Raw genomic sequence first — 20,735 nt, forward strand, 5'->3', positions numbered from 1 at the left:
TCTTTTTCCGGTCCGTAATTGTAGTTTTGAGACCTCATCTGGTGATTGATGGTGAGACCGACAACGGTTTAATGTCGTCCTGAAATTTCACTGGTTTTTTAGTAACTACTGATGTTGATAGGGGTTTCCTGGTACAAGTACATAACCACAATAACTCAAAGTCCCGACTCCGCCTGAAATTTCACTGGTTTTGTAACTAGTGATGTCGATAGGGTTTCCTGGTACGAGTACATAACCATAATGACTCAAAATCCCGACTCCACAGGGATGCCTAATGGGATCCGATGGACGACCTGGTGGGATATCTCACCTGACTCAGATGAGTACTATCTGCAGGCAACTGGTGGGCATATTCTAGCATGCTTGGATATCCCTCCTGATACAGATGGGTTACTACACCGGGTGGGTCTATAGGCGCTCCGAAAATCTGCCACAAGCACGCCCTCTCTTAGCACTCCATTTGGGCCTCGCACTAAGCAGGTCCAAGAGCACCTGGAGTCTGGGAGTGACTGAGTCGGTGATTTTCAAATCCAAAAAGGATTAGACCCACTCCAACAACACCTGGAGTGGACTTAGTTGTTCAAATCCAGCACAGATTAGGTCCAACTCGAGTGCCTTTGGACTGCCCAGCCCGCGGAGACACTAAGAGTGAGTGAGGGTGGTGTGCCTCCGACAATTTTTCAGAGCACCTATAGACCCTCCTGTTGACAAGTGGAGGGCGTAAGCTAACGACTGAGATGGATGACCGGATACCTTAACTGATTCCAAATGGGTACAACCGTACAAGCGGGCCACAACTAGCCGCATACTTACACCAGTTTTTGTTAGGGACAACTACTGAAACTCCCACTTTTTCATAATACACAATACTGAAATCCCCACCTTTAATTAATAATTACTTCCGTCAGATTTAACTTACTTACGCCGTTAGTACTTGTGAATTGACTAAAAAGACCATTAGTTAAACAACACCCACCTTTCAGTGACCAAATAGTTGGGGCGCCTTGGAGCAAAAATGGTGAGGCGCTTATAACCACAACCCAAACTCCTTTCCCCATTCGACCAGCAGACCAGGAAGCAAAAAACGAAGGCTTCATCTCTCCTTTCAAATCCCACCATTACTAACGAAGGCTTCAAGCTCCACTCGTTAAGCTGCTTCAAACTCCCCAAATCCAGGGTTGCTGCAACTCTCTCTCTCTCTCTCTAACGATTTGGAGAAGGATTTCTGTCTCTCTAACGATTTCGAATTAAGAAGGTTTAGTTAGGGTTTTCTCCAGGTGCTGTCTCTCTCTCTCTATCTTTTATTGAGTTGTATCACTGTAGAAGTGAATATTTTGAAGGAATTAAACATACCCATTTCTTAATTCAATAACATTAGCAGTATTTGACTTGGATCCTCAGATTGCATTTTTTTCCCCTTTCCTCCAGAACATAGCTCATTATACTATGCCTTTGTGGTGTTTGGTTTTTGAAATAAATTGTTACATGGGTATGTTTATCCATTTCAATTGAGCAATGATTAGTAAGGTTGATTAGTGGAGGAATAACACAATAATTATAGTTGCTGTTAAGTGGGTGAAGATGGGGTTTGAGCCATTAGTTTGGTACTAAAGTAGTTCAGAATGGGTATGTTTATCCATTACAGAAGTAGTTCAGAATGGATTTTAATTTCAGATGAATGTATGAACTAAAAGTACCTTCTATTAGTCTGAAATTGATGTAATTACGAGCTAGGGTTAGTCTGAAATTTTAATTTTTTGAACTAGGGTTTATGCAAACTAGTTTTACATGCTTGAGAGTATTGCCAACTTTGATTTTACATGCTTGAGAGTATTGCCAACTAATTCTGTATTTCCAGTTGATTCAGGGTAGTTTTAATTGATTCATGGTTGTTTTAATTGTTCTAGTTGGTTGTTTTAATTGTTTTAATTTCAAAGTCATGGTTGATCAACCTCTTCTGGTGGTATTACCATCTTTTCTCTTTGTGGACACAAAAGGAAAGCTAGTGATTTTCTTGGTGTTTCACTCTTAACTGCTACTCTATGTGCATGTGTCTGAAATCACTTACTTGATTTTTTTTTCCACAGAAAAAACAATGTCCACGAATGTGCATCTCAAAGCTCTGGACGCCATCGTTTCCACCAGCTCCATCGGCATTGGGTTGGTATTTATTGGCCTAGCTTATACTATGCTAGGCCAACACGGTCTAGCCAACGTCGCTGAATGCGACGCTGGTCCAGACACTATTAGTTTCATGTTATTTTCTGAAGTAGCTGCATTCGCTTTTTATTTTTCTTCTATCTTGCTCGGAAAGAGCATGATAATGATTATTGAATCAAAAGAAGACGAAAAAGTGAATGAAACTACTCGAGCTCGTTTCAGCTATCGGCTCGTCAGGTACGGGATGTACTTGACGGCCGTGCTAGCGATGATAGGATCCCTCATGATAATCCTATCAGTAGCTTATCTTATACAGCTGAAGCTAGGCAGCTTCATCTGTCAGAGCAGCACTTTCTCACTTAGAGTAGTGTCTGTTCTTATTATCATTACCATTCCATCTGTTTTCTTCTGCTTTCCTTTACTCGTGTATCTTTGTAGTCAGTAGTTGATTTATGTATTAAAAACTTTTATATTAGTAAAGATTAAAGAATTTAAATTACTCAAGTGTTTTTGTATTTCTTCCCTTTCTGCCCTATATTTTTAATCTAGACTTCATGGATTAATCTCTTTTCAGGTTTTGTTATTACATTGATAGAGAGTTTTGAACTAAACATGTTAGTTAAATATATGATATACTGGAAGAGTTGTAGACCTCAATATCCAATTCGTACGGTTTGAATGTCTAGAAAGTTTAAACGTTGTACTCATGGATTTCCTTGAAGTTATATATGTATATGTAATAGCATTAAGTTTAAACTAGTACCAGAAGATTTTCATCATAAACCCAGGTTGACTAGGGACACTGCTGTTGGGGAGAGAAATGTCAGAACAGTCGGAAAATCTCATTCATTCAAATCTCCTACTTTATCGAAGCTGAAACTTGACACTCCTAATCTCTTCGGCAATAAAGACGAGCATGGATCGAAACTATCAAAAGAACGAGGTTTCTTTGAGAGGAAAAAATCTTTCGAAACAGGCCATTTAATGACTACTTCCCCAAAAGCTGGTTCTAGTTTAGCTAGTCAAAAAGCAGAGAAAATTGTTTCTCGTGGTGAAAGTATTTTATCTGGCCAAGCAACCAATAACCGTAACCCGAAGGGTGGTCAAGTGGATGGCAAATCATCGAAACCTGTCCAGATCTTATCCAACAGAGGATTGCACAGTCCTAAATCTCTTGGTACATCCGTCATTCTGTTTGGATCTAGTAAATTTTCAGCATCTATATTTTTTTTAACATTCAATCATCTATCTATTTGTTTTTACTGTTCATTTCTCACTGAATTTATTAATTTATGATATTTAGCTGGATATGGTGATCTAAAGAGGCAGTCCTCATCTTTATCTCGTGGTGTTGTGTCTCCATCTTCAAATGGAATATTAGAATCTCCTGGACGAAAGCTTAGTTAAATTAATCCCAAGGAGGAACTGTGAGCAAGCACCTCTCGTACCGCTTATAAAACTCGTGCCAAACCTGATGCAGTTCTTCAATCTCAGCAACCAGTCACTCATGCAAGGCAAACTATAGCAGCTGGAGATAGTATTGCTCAGTTGTCAAATATGTAAAGAAATCTAGACCTTGTTGATGGAATCCAAGCTCATTTATCGACTTGTGCATCACCCATAGGTCCTAATATGGTGAACAAATTGCCTCATAAAGTTCTGTTGGAGGAAGTACCTCGATTGACTACATGGCCTTTGCAGTTTCAGAATCATGCCACAGAAGCCAACATTGATCTCTATTTCTTTGCAGAAGGTACTGTGAGGTAAGTGTTTGCGTATTAAATTCTCGAGAGTTATGTTTTCTCATTCATATCAACTCATTTCTATGGAATTTGCTTGGTTTTCGCATGAAACAGCTGTATAACTAACTACAAAAGCTTGTTGGAAAACATGATTGAGAATGATTTAGCTTTGAAAGCTAACTTTGATGGGATCGAACTTCTGATATTCCCTTCAAACCAGCTACCTGAGGATATGCAGCGTAAGATCTTGTCATCAAGCTTCGTCATTACATATTTTGTTATCTTATAGTGTATGATTTGAAATATGATCTTTTCTGGAGTTGCGTGCATATTTAATTCTCATCAAAATTTCAGATCTTCGCTGAACTATATGATCTGTTATTGGCAGGATGGAACACTTCATTTTATTTATGGGGCGTATTTAAAGGAAAGAGGGCCTATTATTGTGAACCCATATCTGGTTCTCAGAAAAAGTTAGGTGGATCCAATTTGGAAACAGTATAGTTGGATAGAGAGTCGGCTTTTCCTTCTTTTACAAACAACAGGGAGTTGCCTATTGCCCTATTCCTTCTACCACAACAAATGCAGAGTCACCTTCTATTCCAACAAATGTGAAAGATGTATCAGCATGTAGTGGACATCTGGATTCACAAGAAGTTATGTCTAGTTGCTCAATGGATCTCCCAAAGAAGTCCATGCCCTCTCGAATGTTAATAGATTTGAACTCTTATGAAGAAGAAGCATCTCTTGGCCATGAGGGTGTAAATATGAACCCTATTAACCCTGTCGGGGGTGGACCTGGCACCAACTTGGCTGGAATTTTGGAGAGAGGGAAACTTGTGCACGAAGAAATGAAACTGAATGACAACCCCATGGTATTACTTTATCTTTGTGCATGCATATAGTATAGGAGATGGAACATGACATATTTCCTTGGTTGCTCCTACATTTTTTGGTCTTTACTTAACTTGATCTGTGTGACTTGAACTGTTTTCCCTGCATGAAATATCTTGTGCTCCATCTTGGCCTTTTCACACTTGAATTGGACTATAAACTAAGGAAATCCATAACTCAGTTTTTTAAACCAGTAATGCCACTTGAGTTGGTTATGAGTTCAATTGTTTCTAGTATGTTTTTAGCAAGATAGCGACGGCAATATTTTTTAGTATTTATCACTTGGTTCAGCAATTAGGATGACACATCTTCTCTCCAAGTTCATTACTGCACTTTTTTTTATTCTAATGCATGATGCTTATATTGCAGCAGGAAGAAAATAGATATTTAGAGAAAAGAGGAGTGGAGTTTGAATCATGCTCTCATGTAACTAGAATGATCGGTGGTGGCCCTATTAATGGTAACGCATTGCAGGTAAACGTGGACAATCTAATCTGTGATCAAACAAGTCTTCCGTCAGCTTCATCAGATAGGTTGGAAACGTCGATTGATCCATTTAAGGTACTCCCAGTTGGTTTATCTCGTCCTTCTCTACTGTCAGCTTCTACTGGCAAAAGAGTTGAAGAGAAAGTTCAGAACATAAGTAGCGGGGATATTAAGGATGAGGAAGTAGTAGCAAGAATTGCTTTGGCAGGTGACATATTGAAGAGAGATGATATCTTGGAGTGGAGGTCCAGCGGAAAACGCCTACATTCAGATACCTTGACTAGCTCTAGTCAAACCATGCCATGGAATGTGGGAAGGTAGATCTTTTACCAGTGGACGAGGGAAGAGAACAGAAAAAGACGAAAATTATCGGCGGGAGTAGTAGTTTTACAGGCGAGAGTTCTGCGAGTGAGAGATTTCAAATCACGGAACAAAATCTTGCGAGAGGCTCTTCTGGATTGGTCTCTGAAGATTTGAGAACAGATGAAAGCTTCTTCTTCCCTGGCAGTTTAGATCATTCGAACAAGTGGACAATAGGAGGGGATCTTAAGCCGTTGAATATCATTTCATGCCATGCCGATCAACCGAAATTTAACGTCCCGAATCTCTATCTTGCTTTGGGGGCTGACAAGAAATCATCTAGACAAGGACTGCTCCCTTTCCTTGTTGGATCGGAGAAGAAAAAAGAGCAAAGTAAGCTTCCCAGTGACGTCAGATCAGATAACAAAGATGATGAGGCCTGGGCATCTTTGTCCCTCTCTCTAGCCTTTCCCTGGTCTGACGGCGAAAGAACCATGAAACCCTCAGTTTCGGAACCAGAGAAACTCTTATCTGAGAATCACCCGAAGGTTGATACTTCACCTTTCCTCTTTGTTATCTGACTTGGTTTAACAATATGGAATATAGTTTATAGAGAATGCCCATACCACCTCATTTGTCTCAATTTCCATCATATGTTCATTACTTGGTAATATAGAGTTGGGTCTTGCAACCCGTTCGGAAAGCAGGATACAAGCATCTAGATATACTTTTTGGGATTAGAAAATATGACCCTAATAAGTAGATACTTGACAGCACCACTTGTTCGTTACCTAAACCGAGATTTTCTTAGCTTGAATCTTGCTTTTTTGTTCATCTGTCATGTTAATGTTACTTGTTACCGAGTGCAAATCTGAGGGTTTTATGGGGTTTAGCTCCTGAAGACACATTGTTTTGCTAAATAGAATAGAACAATTATATGTTCTTGGATTATGTTGTAGTTTAGTAGCCTTGCAGGTGGATACTGTGAACTCTGAAGTCTATATCAAATCTAAGAAAATTAGTCATTTTGTTCATTTAGTGGTCCAAAAGATTTCTTATATATGCTGTAAGAAGATTCGACATCTCACAACAACTTCTTGATGAAACTGATTACAGGTGCATTGCTGTGGGAGATGAACCGTTCCTTCAAAGCTACGGTAAACAGTACCAGCCATTCATTATCGGTGCAGTTGCTAACATTCAACTAGCCCTGATTAAAGCAAAGCTAGCAAACAATATGAAAATTGTCGTTCCTTGTCATTCCGATGCTTACCTCTCAGAATCAAACGTCCCATCCAAAGGGCATTTTAGACCTGATCTCAATAAAACCATGATCGAGCTCCTAACGTTTCTTACGAAACGCCACTCGCCTTTCTTTGTGAACATTTACCCGTTCTTAAACCTTCATCAAAATAAGAACACATCACTTGCATTTGCCCTGTTTGAACCGACTGCCCGTTCTCTCACAGACACCCATAAAACATACAAAAACAGCTTTGATCTTAGCTATGATACCTTAGTAACTTCTTTATCACAACTTGGGTTCCCCGATATGGAAATTGTTGTCACTAAGATTGGTTGGCCAACGGATGGTGCAATAAACGCTTCGTCATCGACTGCTCAGACATTCATGAAAGGTCTAGTCCGCCATCTCCAGAACAAAGAAGGTACTCCACTTAGACCCAAGAAACCTCCAGTAGAGACATATATTTTCAGCTTGTTAGACGAAGATGAAAGGAGTATAACCACAGGAAATTTCGAAAGACATTGGGGAGTGTTCACTTTTGACGGTCAAGCTAAGTACCATTTTGATTTAGGGCAAGGCTTAAAAAATGCTCAAAATGTGTGTTCTGTTGCTGACTGTACTGCTTTATCTCAGGGAGGTTCTTGTTTTAATATTAGTTGGCCAGGAAACATATCGTATGCTTTTAATAATTACTATCAGCAGCACGATCAGAGAGCCGATAGTTGTGATTTTGGTGGTTTGGGTTTGATCACAACAGTTGATCCTACTGTTGGTACTTGCAGGTTTGTCGTCGAGATTCAAACTTCCGGATCCGATTCGCTACATTGTGGACTTCTTATGTGGTTCGGACTTCTAACTGTGACATTCTTTTCGCTATGTTTGCTTAGTTTTACATTGTAACAAGATCGGTATTTTAGCCGAAGGACAACCTCGTAGTGATTTTAGAGCCGTTAGATCAGGATAGTTCATGATTGTTGTTAAAAAAATTTCATCTTGTACAAGATTCAATTGTCCTTTCCTTTAGGAACTTTTTTTTTTGTTAGTTTAGGAAGAAACAGAAGAATTTTGGGTCTGAAGTTCTTTAAGTGTTTATTAACAGCTTATTTTTAGCCTATGATGTCTGATGATATATCTAATGGCACTCTCTCGCAGAAGGTAATGGAATTTATTTTTGTATCTGTTTCTTAAAATAATAATTACACTTCCTTCACACTGGCTTGTGGAGTTTAAATGGGATTAGACTTTTACTGAAGAGCTTGTGTTATCTAGGTCATCTTCAGGACTTACTATCTAGGTCATTTTCAGACAAGTCATTGTGAAAGAAAAAAATCGACCAAAAATTTTCTATCCCATTTTTCGATAATTGTGCTTTTGAGACCTATCCGGTTATTGATGGTGAGACCGACAGTGTTTTAATGTTGTCCTTAAATTTCACCAGTTTTATAGTAACCACTGATGTCGATAGGGGTTTCATGGTACAAGTACATAACCACATGACTCACAGTCCCGACTCCGCCTGAATTTTCACCGGTTTTGTAACTAGTGATGTCGATAGGGTTTCCTGGTACAAGTACATAACCACAATGACTCAAAGTCCCGACTCCGCAGGGATGCCTAATGGGCTCCAATGGACGACCTGGTGGGATATCTCACCTGACTCAGATGGGTACTATTGCAGGCAACTGGTGGGCATATTCTAGCATGCTTAGATGTCCCTCCTGACACAGATGGGTTACTAGGCATCGACAACGCTGTAGGCCCTCTGAATATTTCCACAGGCACGCCCGCCCTCTATTAGCACTCCATGTGGGCCTCGCACTAAGCAGGTCTAAGAGCACTTGGTGTCTTGGATTGAATGAGTCCGTCATTTTCAAATTAAAAAAGGATTAGACCCCGTCCGAGAGCACCTGGAGTGAACTTAGGTGCTGTTTGTTTTTTTTATGTCTGAAATCTGAATTATCTGAATCTGAATTAGCTAAATCTGAATTGGATAAATTATTTTAGAAATTTGATGTTTGTTTCTCATGTCTCAATTAATAAGTCTGAGTTACTTTTTTGACATTTGTACCCTTAATACATGTTTTTGAAACACAACACAAACCACCCTGATTTTTCTGCCCCTTTATAAAAACAAGGACAAAATTACAAAACCCTAAAATTCTATCCTCTCCTTCTCATCTCTCTCTAAAACAATAACCTTCTCTCGATAGAAAGCAGCCGGCGGCAACAATGGAAGACCAACAGTGGGAGTCCGGCCAGATTCAGATTCTCTATCTCTTTATCTCTCTCTCAAACCCTCTTTCTCTCTCTAACAAACTCGAGATGCTAAACCCTCGCCAGATCCGGCGAGGGTTCATCTCTCTCTCTCTTTCTCTCTCTGACCGTTTCTCTCTCAGAAGTTAAAGATCTGGCTTTTGAACCCTTGCCAATACAATCTCATGTTAGGAGGGTTTATGTGGTCGTGTGGGTTGTTGTGTTTGTGGCTAACTAGTTTTGAGGAGGGTTTAGCCTGTTGTGGTGGTGGTGGTGTTGTCGGTGGTAGTGGTGGTGTTGTCGATGGTGGTGGTGGTGGTGGTGTCGGTGGTGGAGGTGATGTTGCTGGTGGTATTGTCAGGTGGTGGAGGTGGTGTTGCTGGTGTATTGTCAGGTGGTGGAGGTGGTGTTGCTGGTGGTGTAAGTTTTAGATAGAAGATGGAAATTTTTAGAAACACGAGGGGCATACACGTCATTTGTCTATTTCAGAAATTTGGGCAATATTTCAGACTTGTTTTGAAGTCTGAAATATGTTGGATGTTTTTCAGCCTATTCAGACCTCTTTCCAATTCAGTTAACTTTTCAGATTTTTTAAATCAAAAAAACAAACATCTGAAATCTGAATTGGAACCCAATTCAGATTTCAGATCTGAAAAAACAAAAAAACAAACAGCACCTTAGTCTGTGTTGTTCAAATCCAATACAAATTAGGTCCAACTCGAGTGCCTTTGGACTACCCAGCCCGTGGAGGAACTAAGAGTGGGTGAGGGTGGTGGGCCTCTGGCAATTTTTCATAGCATCTATAGACCCTCCTATTGACAAGTGGAGGGCGTATTCAAACGACTGAGATGAATGACCGGATACCTTAACTGATTCCAAATGGGTACAAGCGGGCGGCAACTGTAGGGAATTATACCCTTACACTAGTGTTTAACGACATCTAATGTCTAACACTAGTATCCCCAAGATCATCATGCAAAACTAGTAATTAACCAATAGGGTTAATTCCGTTTTGGCCCCTAATTTGTGACCAACTCACCGTTTTGGCCCCTATAAGTGTCCGGCAGTTCGATTTGGCCCCAATTTCCTGTTTGGCCCCCACATTTTTTTATAAGCTTCCCCATTCTACCCTTATGGCAATTCCGCAATTTAATTGTTTTTCTTTCTCTTTGTCCACCTCACCAAGAAATTTCCACCTCACCTGCTGCCACATCATAGTTCGCCGGGAAATGTCGTCGGAGAAGGTCACCGACCGGCGACTTTTCCGGCGACCTTTAATTTATTTATTTTTCTCAGCTTATTTTTCCCCAACCTCCTTTCTCTCTCTACCTTCTCTTTCTATCTCTTCAACTACTCCACATAAAGTTGCTACTATTTCTCCATCAACCTGAGAACACCTTCTTCTTCCTCAACCTCCTTTCTTTCTCTATCTTCTCTTTCTCTCTCTTCTCTTTCATCTCTCTTTCCTTTCAGCTCTAATTCTTGCAAAGTAGGCCATTATTCTGAAACACTTGACATGCCTATCTCTATTGCTGAAAGAATACCAAGTCTTCTCAAATTAGGGCATCCACGAGCAAGAAAACGAACTCCTCGATTAATTATCTCAAAAGGCAACTTGAATGAAAAGATCATTACAAAAATCAGAGTCAAGTTGAATCGAAAGCAGTCTATGACTCAACAAGATCCCTGGATTATTTCTCGAAATAATACAAGCCTTAGGAAGATCAACATCAACAAGATTAATTAGGGAAACGAGAAACAAGTCGACCTGACTCAAGAAACTCCCGGTCAAGAAGCTTAACGAAACGAACAAGACGACCCAATAAGAACATCCACAACTTAGAAACAAGGGAACTAGGTTTCCATTATGAATCAGGAACTGTAGAGAGAATCATAAAAAGAATCTCATCAAATAACAAAGAGGTAAAATGGGCATTAAAAAACATCAAGAATTAGAGGTTTTCTTCTTATGTGGGGTCGGAGTTAGTTTTTTATTATCATCTCCAACATTATTATTATTAGCTAGAGATTAAAACTGCATCTTCATACCAATGTTTTGAAGAGACTTTTATGTCTTTGAACCAGTGATGTGGCGAGCTCAAAGATTTCCCTGGTATTTAGGGTTTTTCTCTGGTAAAACATTTATGATTTATGAACAAGGTTTTTGGGGAAACAAATTAGGGTATTTTTCTGAAATTGAACTGATTTGAACTTAAATCAAAATGAACCACAAAAGAAATTTCAGTAATTTTTGAGGATTTTCTATGATCTAAAAATGGAGTAATTCTTGTTCAATTTAGTTGTACATTTGGTAAATCTGTTTCATAAGTTGGTGGATTTTTTTAGATCAGCAACATGAGATGAGAGATGAAGACAATCGAACTGGGATGTTTGAAAATGATGAAAATCAAGATCTTTTTTTTTTTGATGAACTAAAATCAAGATCTTGTTGGTTATGATGGAGTTAAACTTGATTCATATAGCAAAAAGTCGAATCTTGCCGGAAATAGTTGTGGCAGTGCTGTTGCTGGAGTTGGTGGTGGTGGAAGTTGTTGCTGTACATTATGGTACAAAGACGAAGCCCTTACTTGGTCGGAGCTCTTTATCGACAACGTTTAGAGAAAGGGAGTTTTTAGAGAGAGAGAGTGGGAGTTTTTTGAGAGAGAAACATAATTTTTAGAGAGAGAAAGAGACTTGTGAGATGAGGTGGAAGAAGATGAGTTGGAAATTTTTTGGTGAGCTGGACAAAGAGAAAGACAATCATTAAATTACGGAATTGCCATAAGCGTAGAATAGGGAAGCTTATAGAAAAATGTGGGGGCCAAACAGGAAATTGAGGCCAAATCGAACTGCCGGACACTTATAGGGGCCAAAACGGTGAGTTGGTCACAAATTGGGGGCCAAAACGGAATTAACCCTAACCAATAAGAAGATAGTAGATTACCTTAATCACTATTTCCCTCGAACTAGTTGTATAGATTAAAGAAGAGCAAGAGCTTCAAACGTAGCTCCTGTACTTGGGACATAGAATAGTGTATTTAATCTTCCTCCTTGAAAGCTCGCTAGCACTCCAATGGTGGTTTGATAATAAGAAGACCTTCTTCTTGCTTGACTAGAAGATAGCTTGGGAAATAGCTCACTTTCTCCTCTCTACTTGATGTGGTAGAGTAAGAAAGCTTAGAGAGAAATTCCACACCTTATTCTCTGCCTTAAGAGTGTTTATATAGAACCCTAATAAGAATCCACCTCCTTTTAGGTTTCCTAAAACACCCTTTAGAATAAAATTTAGGGAAATAGTCGAAAATAGCAACTAGTTGATATTTTCTCAATTCCCTAAGGAGATGACGTCCAAACCCAGCTAAAATTGACAGATTTAATGTTCATAACATAAGGAAACGTCCCTCCAAAAATCAGCCCAATCCGAGCCCTAAAAGTGCCCGAATCGGCCTAGGCCCAAAACCCTTATTTCGGGCATTTTTGCTATCTTTTGCCCAAATTCTATTTAGGCCTGTGAGATATGTTTATGGGACATTCCCAATGTTATATCACACTCCCACTAGTCATATCATCCGATTAAATACCCATTCTTATGTGTAACCCGATGTAGGATCCGATCGAAGTTAGCGCGAATTACTTCGTAGTTCGACGATCGTAGTTGGTTTCTAGCTAAACGCTACGACCCCTAAATCAATCGGACTTGATGATCTTCTTCATCAATTTTCCTAGCCGACATATTGCTCGCATTTCCATCTTGGTCGAAGGACATCTCCTTCAACTCCTTCAGCAACTAGTCGCATACTTAATGGGAGGGGCGGACGAGGCGTTTCCCTTGACCCGAGATGGGGACTGTCCGTGGGGTGTACTCGAGTTGAGCCGAGCCGATAGTAAGATGTTCAAACTCGGTTCGTGTATTTGACTGTCGAGCTCGAGCTCGTTCGAGTAATTGTCCACTTGTTCAAGCTCGGTTCGTATAAGTTTGAAAGAGCTCGAGCTCGCATTCTTTTAAGCTCGTCTATCAAAATACTTCAAATGAAGACTTTCTAAATTATCAAAATACTTCAATGATCATTTGTCACATACAATAATAATGATTAATGATTCATATTCCGATAACTTTTTAATGGTTGATTTCATGTATAAGTTTCAATACTAATACGTAATTATGTACTACAATATTATAAGAGTATGTTAAACGAGTTGTTCACGAGTAGCTCGTGATACATTAAAGAATGATCAAGCTTGGCTCGTTTACATAAACGAGCATGATTTTGGGCTCGTGTTAAGCTCGTGCTCGTTAATATTCGAGTTGAGCACGAGCAATAGTCGAGCCGAGCTCGAGCAACTCGTTACGAGCTCGGCTCGTGTACACCCCTAATTATAACCAAGGGCGTACCGATGTTTAAACCAGACTGGGTCCTGGCTCAGTCTGTAATATGTAAGTTTTCCTTCACTATTGTATGAAAGTTGGGACTCTAGCTTAGTGTTTGTGACTTCGGTTTGCGCCCTAGAGGTCTGACGTTTGAATCTCCTCACCCACACTTGCATCTTCGTTTTAACTATTTTTATCTTCTTTCTGAAGTGTTAAAAGCGCCTCATGTATATACGAAAGACGCCTCCACCAGGGAATGTTTTGTGAGGGAAAGAGGTGCCTTATAACCTTTTAGGGTGCGTCTTTTGTTTTCTTTGTTCATGTGAGAAAGAGATAAAAAGGCATAAATAGCCATATTTAGGAAAGCAGGCATGTTTTGTTACACTGCAATTTTTAATTTGTAAACCCAACTCTTCTTCTCATCTCTAAGATCCCCAAATCAACATTAGGAGTAATTCCAAGAATCGGGTTAAATCAACTCCACGAGAAATTCCAAGAATCGGGTTAAATCAACTCTCTCTCTCTCTCTCTCTCTCTCTCAAGTACTCTCTCCCTCAGGTACTCTGTCTTTTCGTACTCAATTCTCTTCGGAATACTGTCGATTTAATGAGAACTTATCTGCGCCCTCCTCCATTAAAAGCAAGAGACACCATTAACACTATGGTCCTGTTTGTTTTTTTTTTTTTAAGCCTGAAACTGAATTGGCTGAACTGAATTGGCTGAATCTGAATTGGCTGAATCATTTTGCAAGTCAGATGTTTGTTTTTCTAGATCTGAATTCTTATGTCTGAATTAGGAATTTGACATTAATACCCCTCTTTCATATGGTTGGCAAACAAAATCCAATTTCTATTTACACCTTCTCCCTTGCCCAAATAAAAAGAAAAATAAAACCCTAATTCCTCTCTTTCCTTCTTTCTTCATCCCTGGACAGTGAAACCCTAGGTTCCTCCCTCTTTCTCCATGAAAGGAAAACCCTAGAAAGTTCCCCCTCTCTCTTTCTCCATCTCTAGCAATAGGTAGGCAAAGGTTTCCGCCTCTCTCTCTCAGTCGCGCTCTCTCTCTAATAGTAGATCGGTGAAAGGTTTGATTATATTTTAGTTTATCTCTCTTGATCTTGAACTAATCTGATTCGAGTTTTCATCCATCACTAGTTGTTTTGGTTTGATTTGTTTCTGGAAGGAAAGTTAGGTTTTTCTTCCATATAGGGTATCCTTCATTTTTTTTATCAGTGATTTGTTTGGTGGTGTTGTTGTGGGTGGAAAATTGAGAGAAAAAACTAGGGTTTGTGGTGGTGGCGACCTGGTTGGTGGTGTTGTGGTGGTGGCGACCTGGTTGGTGGTGTTGTGGTGGTGGCGACCTGGGTGGTGGTGTTGGTGATGGTGGTCGCCTGGTTTTGGTGGTGGTGGTGGTTGCCTAGTTTTGTAGTGGTTGCCTGGTTGTGGTGGTTGTGGTGGTGGTTACCTGATTTTGGTGGTGGTGGTTGCCTGGTGATGGTGATTGCCTGGTTTTGGTGGTGGTGGTAGTAGTGGTGGTGTGAGAATATTTCTAATTGACGGGGGCATAAAGGCCATTTTACATATTTCAGATTTAGGGACTTCATTTTCAGACTTGTTTTGAAGTCTGAAAAATGTGGGCTATATTTCAGCCCATTCAGACATAGACTCCATTCAGCCAAATTTCAGATCTTACCGGATAAAAAATAACAAACATCTGAAATCTGAATTGGCATCCAATTCAGATTTCAGATCTGAAAAATATGAAAAACAAACAGCACCTATGTCTCATCTTATCAATAAGGGCTGACTATATTTTTTCCTCACTTAGTTGTAAACAGTGGATTCACAATTTTGGTCCGTTGTTGTTGTTCGTACCACTAACTTGACTAGAAAAGAATCATACTAGATAAATACAATGTTTTTTCTTTGGACTTTCTAGGGACGACACTTAATAATCTGTACTACTTCGACATTTTAGAGCATGTGTCTGAAATCACTTACTTGATTTTTTTTTTCCACAGAAAAACAATGGCCACCAATGTGCATCTCAAAGCTCTGGACATCATCGTTTCCACCAGCTCCATCGGCATTGGGTTGGTAATTATTGGCCTAGCTTATACTATGCTAGGCCAATACAGTCCAGCCGCTGAATGCGACGCTGGTCCAGACACTTTAGGTTTTATGTTATTTTCTGAAGTAGCTGCATTCGCTTCATATTTGTCTTCTATCATGCTCGGAAAGAGCATGATATTGATTATTAAATTAAAAAAAGACAAAGAAGTGACTCGAGCTCGTTTCAGCTATCGGCTTGTCAGGTACGGGATGTACTTGACGGCCACGCTAGCGATGGTAGGATCCCTCTTGCTAATCCTATCAGTAGCTTATCTTATACAGCTGATGCTAGGCAGCTTCAGCTGTCAGAGCAACACTTTTTCACTTAGAGTGGTTTTTGTTCTTATTATCATTACCATCCCATCTGTTTTCTTCTACTTTCCTTTACTTGTGTATATTTTTAGTCAGTAGTTGATTTATGTATTAAAAACTTTTACATTAGTAAAGATTAAATAATTTAAATTACTTAAGTGTTTTTGTATTTCTTCCCTTTCTGCCTTATATTTTTAATCTAGACTTCATGGATTAATCTCTTTTCAGGTTTTGTTATTACATTGATAGAGAGTTTTGAACTGAACATGTTAGTTAAATATATGATATACTGGAAGAGTTGTAGACCTCAATATCCAATTCGTACAGTTTGAATGTCTAGAAAGTTTAAACGTTGTACTCATGGATTTCCTTGAAGTTATATATGTATATGTAATAGCATTAAGTTTAAACTAGTACCAGAAGATTTTCATCATAAACCCAGGTTGACTAGGGACACTGCTGTTGGGGAGAGAAATGTCAGAACAGTTGGAAAATCTCATTCATTCAAATCTCCTACCTCATCGAAGCTGAAACTTGACACTCCTAATCTCTTCGGCAATAAAGACGAGCATGGATCGAAAATATCAAAAGAACGAGGTTTCTTTGAGAGGAAAAAATCTTTCAAAACAGGCCATTTAATGACTACTTCCCCAAAAGCTGGTTCTAGTTTAGCTAGTCCAAAAGCAGAGAAAATTGTTTCTCGTGGTGAAAGTATTTTATCTGGCCAAGCAACCAATAACCGTAACCCGAAGGGTGGTCAAGTGGATGGCAAATCATCGGAACCTGTCCAGATCTTATCCAACAGAGGATTGCACAGTCCTAAATCTCTTGGTACATCCGTCATTCTGTTTGGATCTAGTAAATTTTCAGCATCTATATTTTTTTTAACATTCAATCATCTATCTATTTGTTTCTACTGTTCATTTCTCACTGAATTTATTAATTTATGATATATAGCTGGATATGGAGATCTAAAGAGGCAGTCCTCATCTTTATCTCGTGGCGTTGTGTCTCCATCTTCAAATGGAATATTGGAATCTCCTGGACGAAAGCTTAGTCAAATTAATCCCAAGGAGGAACTGTGAGCAAGCACCTCTCGTACCGCTTATAAAACTCGTGCCAACCCTGATGCAGTTCTTCAATCTCAGCAACCAGTCACTCATGCAAGGCAAACTATAGCAGCTGTAGATAGTATTGCTCAGTTGTTAAATATGTAAAGAAATTGGTCATACTTCCCAATTTTGCTCGATTGTTTGTCCTCGCGTTTCTGTTGTTGAAGTTTCTGCTTCAACAAGTTCAAAGGAGTTGATGCGTAAAACTGGTGAACCGAAAGCATCAGTTGGAACTGCCAGTTTTGGGTTAGGAATGCAAAATATAAGTAAGATTCCTGATGAATCTAATGGGTTATCACCCATGTCGTATAATGATACAAGTTATGAAGTAGCGTCTCTCAATCAACCGTCAACTACTTCAAGTTTCTTGAGGAGTTTGACTTCCATGGACGTAGTTCATGATGGACAAGACAGTGTCACATCTTCATTTGTCCATGTTCAATATGGCAGTATGATCTGATCTCCTCCTCTCTCAGATTTTATATTTTATATAGAATTTGTCCATTTCTTACTTAAGTTTGACATTTTTTTATAATTTTAATGTATTAATTTGCTGCTTACAAGCAGAGGTGGTTTTGATGTGCAAAGAGGTGAAAATCTAGACCTTGTTGATGGAATCTAAGCTCATTTATCGACTTGTGCATCACCCATAGTTCCTAATATGGTGAACAAATTGCCTCATAAAGTTCTGTTGGTGGAAGTACCTCGATTGACTACATGGCCTTTGCAGTTTCAGAATCATGCCACAGAAGCCAACATTGCTCTCTATTTCTTTGCAAAAGATACTGTGAGGTAATTGTTTGCGTATTAAATTCTCTACAGTTATGTTTTTTCATTCATATCAACTCATTTCTATGAAATTTGCTTGGTTTTCGCATGAAACAGTTGTATAACTAACTACCAAAGCTTGTTGGAAAACATGATTGAGAATGATTTAGCTTTGAAAGCTAACTTTGATGGGATCGAACTTCTGATATTCCCTTCAAACCTAGCTACCTGAGGATATGCAGCGTAAGATCTTATCATCAAGCTTCGTCATTACATATATTGTTATCTTAGTGTATGATTTGAAATATGATATTTCCTGGAGTTGCATGCATATTTAGTTCTCATCAAAATTTCAGATCTTCGCTGAACTATATGATCTGTTATTGGCAGGATGGAACACTTCATTTTATTTATGGGGCGTATTTAAAGGAAAGAGGGCCTATTATTGTGAAACCAAATCTAGTTCTCAGGAAAAGTTAGGTGGATCCAATTTGGAAACAGTGCAGTTGGATAGAGAGTCGGCTTTTCCTTCTTTTACAAACAACAGGGAGTTGCCTATTCCTTCTAGCACAACAAATGCAGAGTCACCTTCTATTCCAACAAATGTGAAAGATATATCAGCATGTAGTGGACATCTGGGTTCACAAGAAGTTATGTCTAGTTGCTCAATGGATCTCCCAAAGAAGTCCATGCCGTCTCGAATGTTAATAAATTTGAACTCTTATGAAGAAGAAGCATCTCTTGACCACGAGGGTGTAAATATGAACCCTTTTAACCCTGTCGGAGGTGGACCTGGCACCAACTTGGCTGGAATTTTGGAGAGAGGGAAACTTGTGAACGAAGAAATGAAACTGAATGACAACCCAATGGTATTACTTTATCTCTGTGCAAGCATATAGTATAGGAGATGGAACATGACATATTTCCTTGGTTGCTCCTACATTTTTTTGGTCTTTACTTAACTTGATCTGTGTGACTTGAACTGTTTTCCCTGCATGAAATATGTTGTGTTCTTGTTTTTTGCGTTGACTGGTTCAGTGCCCCATCTTGGCCTTTTCGCACTTGAATGACAACCCAATGAAACTGAATGACAACCAAACAGTATTACTTTATCTCTATGCAAGCATATAGTTTAGGAGATGGAACATGACATATTTCCTACATTTTTTTGGTTTCTTCTCCACTTGATCTGTGTGACGTGAACTGTTTTTCCTGCATGGAATATCTTGTGTTCCTGTTTTTTGCGTTGACTGGTTCAGTGCTCCATCTTGGCCTTTTCACACTTGAATTGGAGTATAAACTACGGAAATCCATAACTCAGTTTTTTAAACCAGTAATGCCACTTGAGTTGGTTATGAGTTCAATTGTTTCTAGTATGTTTTTAGCAAGATAGCGACGGCAATATTTTTTAGTATTTATCACTTGGTTCAGCAATTAGGATGACACATCTTCTCTCCAAGTTCATTACTGCACTTTTTTTTATTCTAATGCATGATGCTTATATTGCAGCAGGAAGAAAATAGATATTTAGAGAAAAGAGTGGAGTTTGAATCATGCTCTCATGTAACTAGAATGATCAATGGTGGCCCTATTAATGGTAACGCATTGCAGGTAAACGTGGACAATCTAATCTGTGATCAAACAAGTCTTCCGTCAGCTTCATTAGATAGGTTGGAAACGTCGATTGATCCATTTAAGGTACTCCTAGTTGGTTTATTTCGTCCTTCTCTACTGTCAGCTTCTACTGGCGAAAGAGTTGAAGAGAAAGTTCAGAACATAAGTAGCGGGGATATTAAGGGTGAGGAAGTAGTAGCAAGAATTGCTTTGGCAGGTGACATATTGAAGAGATGATATCTTGGAGTGGAGGTCCAGCGGAAAACGCCTACATTCAAATACCTTGACTAGCTCTAGTCAAACCATGCCATGGAATGTGGGGAAGGTAGATCTTTTACCAGTGGACGAGGGAAGAGAACAGAAGAAGACGAAAATTATCGGCGGGAGTAGTAGTTTTACAGGCGAGAGTTCTGCGAGTGAGAGATTTCGAATCACGGAACAAAATCTTGCGAGAGGCTCTTCTGGATTGGTCTCTGAAGATTTGAGAACAGATGAAAGCTTCTTCTTCCCTGGCAGTTTAGATCATTCGAACAACTGGACAATAGGAGGGGATCTTAAGCCGTTGAATATCATTTCCTGCGATGCCGATCAACCGAAATTTAACGTCCCGAATCTCTATCTTGCTTTGGGGGCTGACAAGAAATCATCTAGACAAGGACTGCTCCCTTTCCTTGTTGGATAGGAGAAGAAAACGGAGCAAAGTAAGCTTCCCAGTGACGTCAGATCAGATAACAAAGATGATGAGGCCTGGGCATCTTTTGCCCTCTCTCTAGCCTTTCCCTGGTCTGACGGCGAAAGAACCATGAAACCCTCAGTTTCGGAACCAGAGAAACTCTTATCTGAGAATCACCCGAAGGTTGATACTTCACTCTTCCTCTTTGGTGGCTTCTCCGGTACATGATTTGGGGTTGTAAACACAGGTATGCTGTAAATTCTGACTCATTGTAGTTTTACACCAGGTATCATCTAGGACGGCGATCTTCTATAGTAGTTTGTTATCATGGAATCTATCTACCCCATCTGTCTATAACCATAGAGAATCAACACCTCATAATTTTCTTCTTCTCTTTTTTATGTTTCAGTTTGCATAGTTAAAACGGTTGTTTATATGGATATAAAGAGAACCGGAAACAGCCAGAGCTTATGAACTCTTTGTATGACTCCCAACAGAGAGATGCATTTAGTTCGCAGCTACTTCCGTTTTCTTGTTTTCTGTCTCTTCACCAGCCGTGGAGGATTGGCTCTGTGGCCGGGCACATACTGTTGAAATCTGTTTTTACGTAAAGTACCTACTCCCAGATAGGTTTTGCTTTCCGAGGTTTGATTTTTCATAGATGTGAAACCCTCAATATGTTTAATTAATTCTGG

The 20,735-nt window shown here is 39.4% G+C and overlaps 2 protein-coding genes, 1 long non-coding RNA gene and 1 pseudogene across 4 annotated transcripts; all 4 read left to right on the top strand.

Moving 5' to 3' along the window:
- The first annotated feature begins 1,061 nt into the window (after positions 1-1,061).
- Positions 1,062-16,026, top strand: LOC147568509 (uncharacterized). The gene is made up of 3 exons (XR_015231050.1): positions 1,062-1,277; positions 2,088-2,215; positions 15,593-16,026. It is a non-coding gene; the product is annotated as an uncharacterized LOC147568509 (long non-coding RNA).
- LOC147568510 (uncharacterized) lies at positions 4,419-5,674 on the top strand. Its single transcript, XM_086654930.1, has 2 exons — positions 4,419-4,777; positions 5,166-5,674. The coding sequence occupies exons 1-2, from the start codon at positions 4,562-4,564 to the stop codon at positions 5,601-5,603; spliced, it is 654 nt and encodes a 217-aa protein (XP_086511056.1). The 5' UTR covers positions 4,419-4,561; the 3' UTR covers positions 5,604-5,674.
- On the top strand, positions 6,077-7,809 carry LOC147568511 (glucan endo-1,3-beta-glucosidase 9 pseudogene; annotated as a pseudogene).
- Positions 16,027-16,314: 288 nt separating the features above from the next.
- On the top strand, positions 16,315-20,217 carry LOC147568512 (uncharacterized). Of its 2 annotated transcripts, XM_086654928.1 has the most exons (6): positions 16,315-16,704; positions 16,831-17,434; positions 17,553-17,777; positions 17,871-17,996; positions 18,144-18,622; positions 19,263-20,217. In XM_086654928.1, exons 4-6 carry the CDS (start codon positions 17,990-17,992, stop codon positions 19,602-19,604), a joined length of 828 nt encoding a protein of 275 aa, XP_086511054.1. In that variant the 5' UTR covers positions 16,315-16,704; positions 16,831-17,434; positions 17,553-17,777; positions 17,871-17,989; the 3' UTR covers positions 19,605-20,217. The 2 variants fall into 2 exon arrangements, with proteins under 2 accessions (XP_086511054.1, XP_086511055.1); XM_086654929.1 differs by lacking the exons at positions 16,315-16,704; positions 16,831-17,434; positions 17,553-17,777 and having other exon boundaries at positions 19,365-20,217.
- The last annotated feature ends 518 nt before the right edge of the window (positions 20,218-20,735 follow it).

Source organism: Eschscholzia californica, unplaced genomic scaffold (genome assembly GCF_041429995.1).
Source record: "Eschscholzia californica isolate CP2 unplaced genomic scaffold, dmEscCali1.0.p SCAF_1, whole genome shotgun sequence".
Classification (NCBI taxonomy): domain Eukaryota; kingdom Viridiplantae; phylum Streptophyta; class Magnoliopsida; order Ranunculales; family Papaveraceae; genus Eschscholzia; species Eschscholzia californica.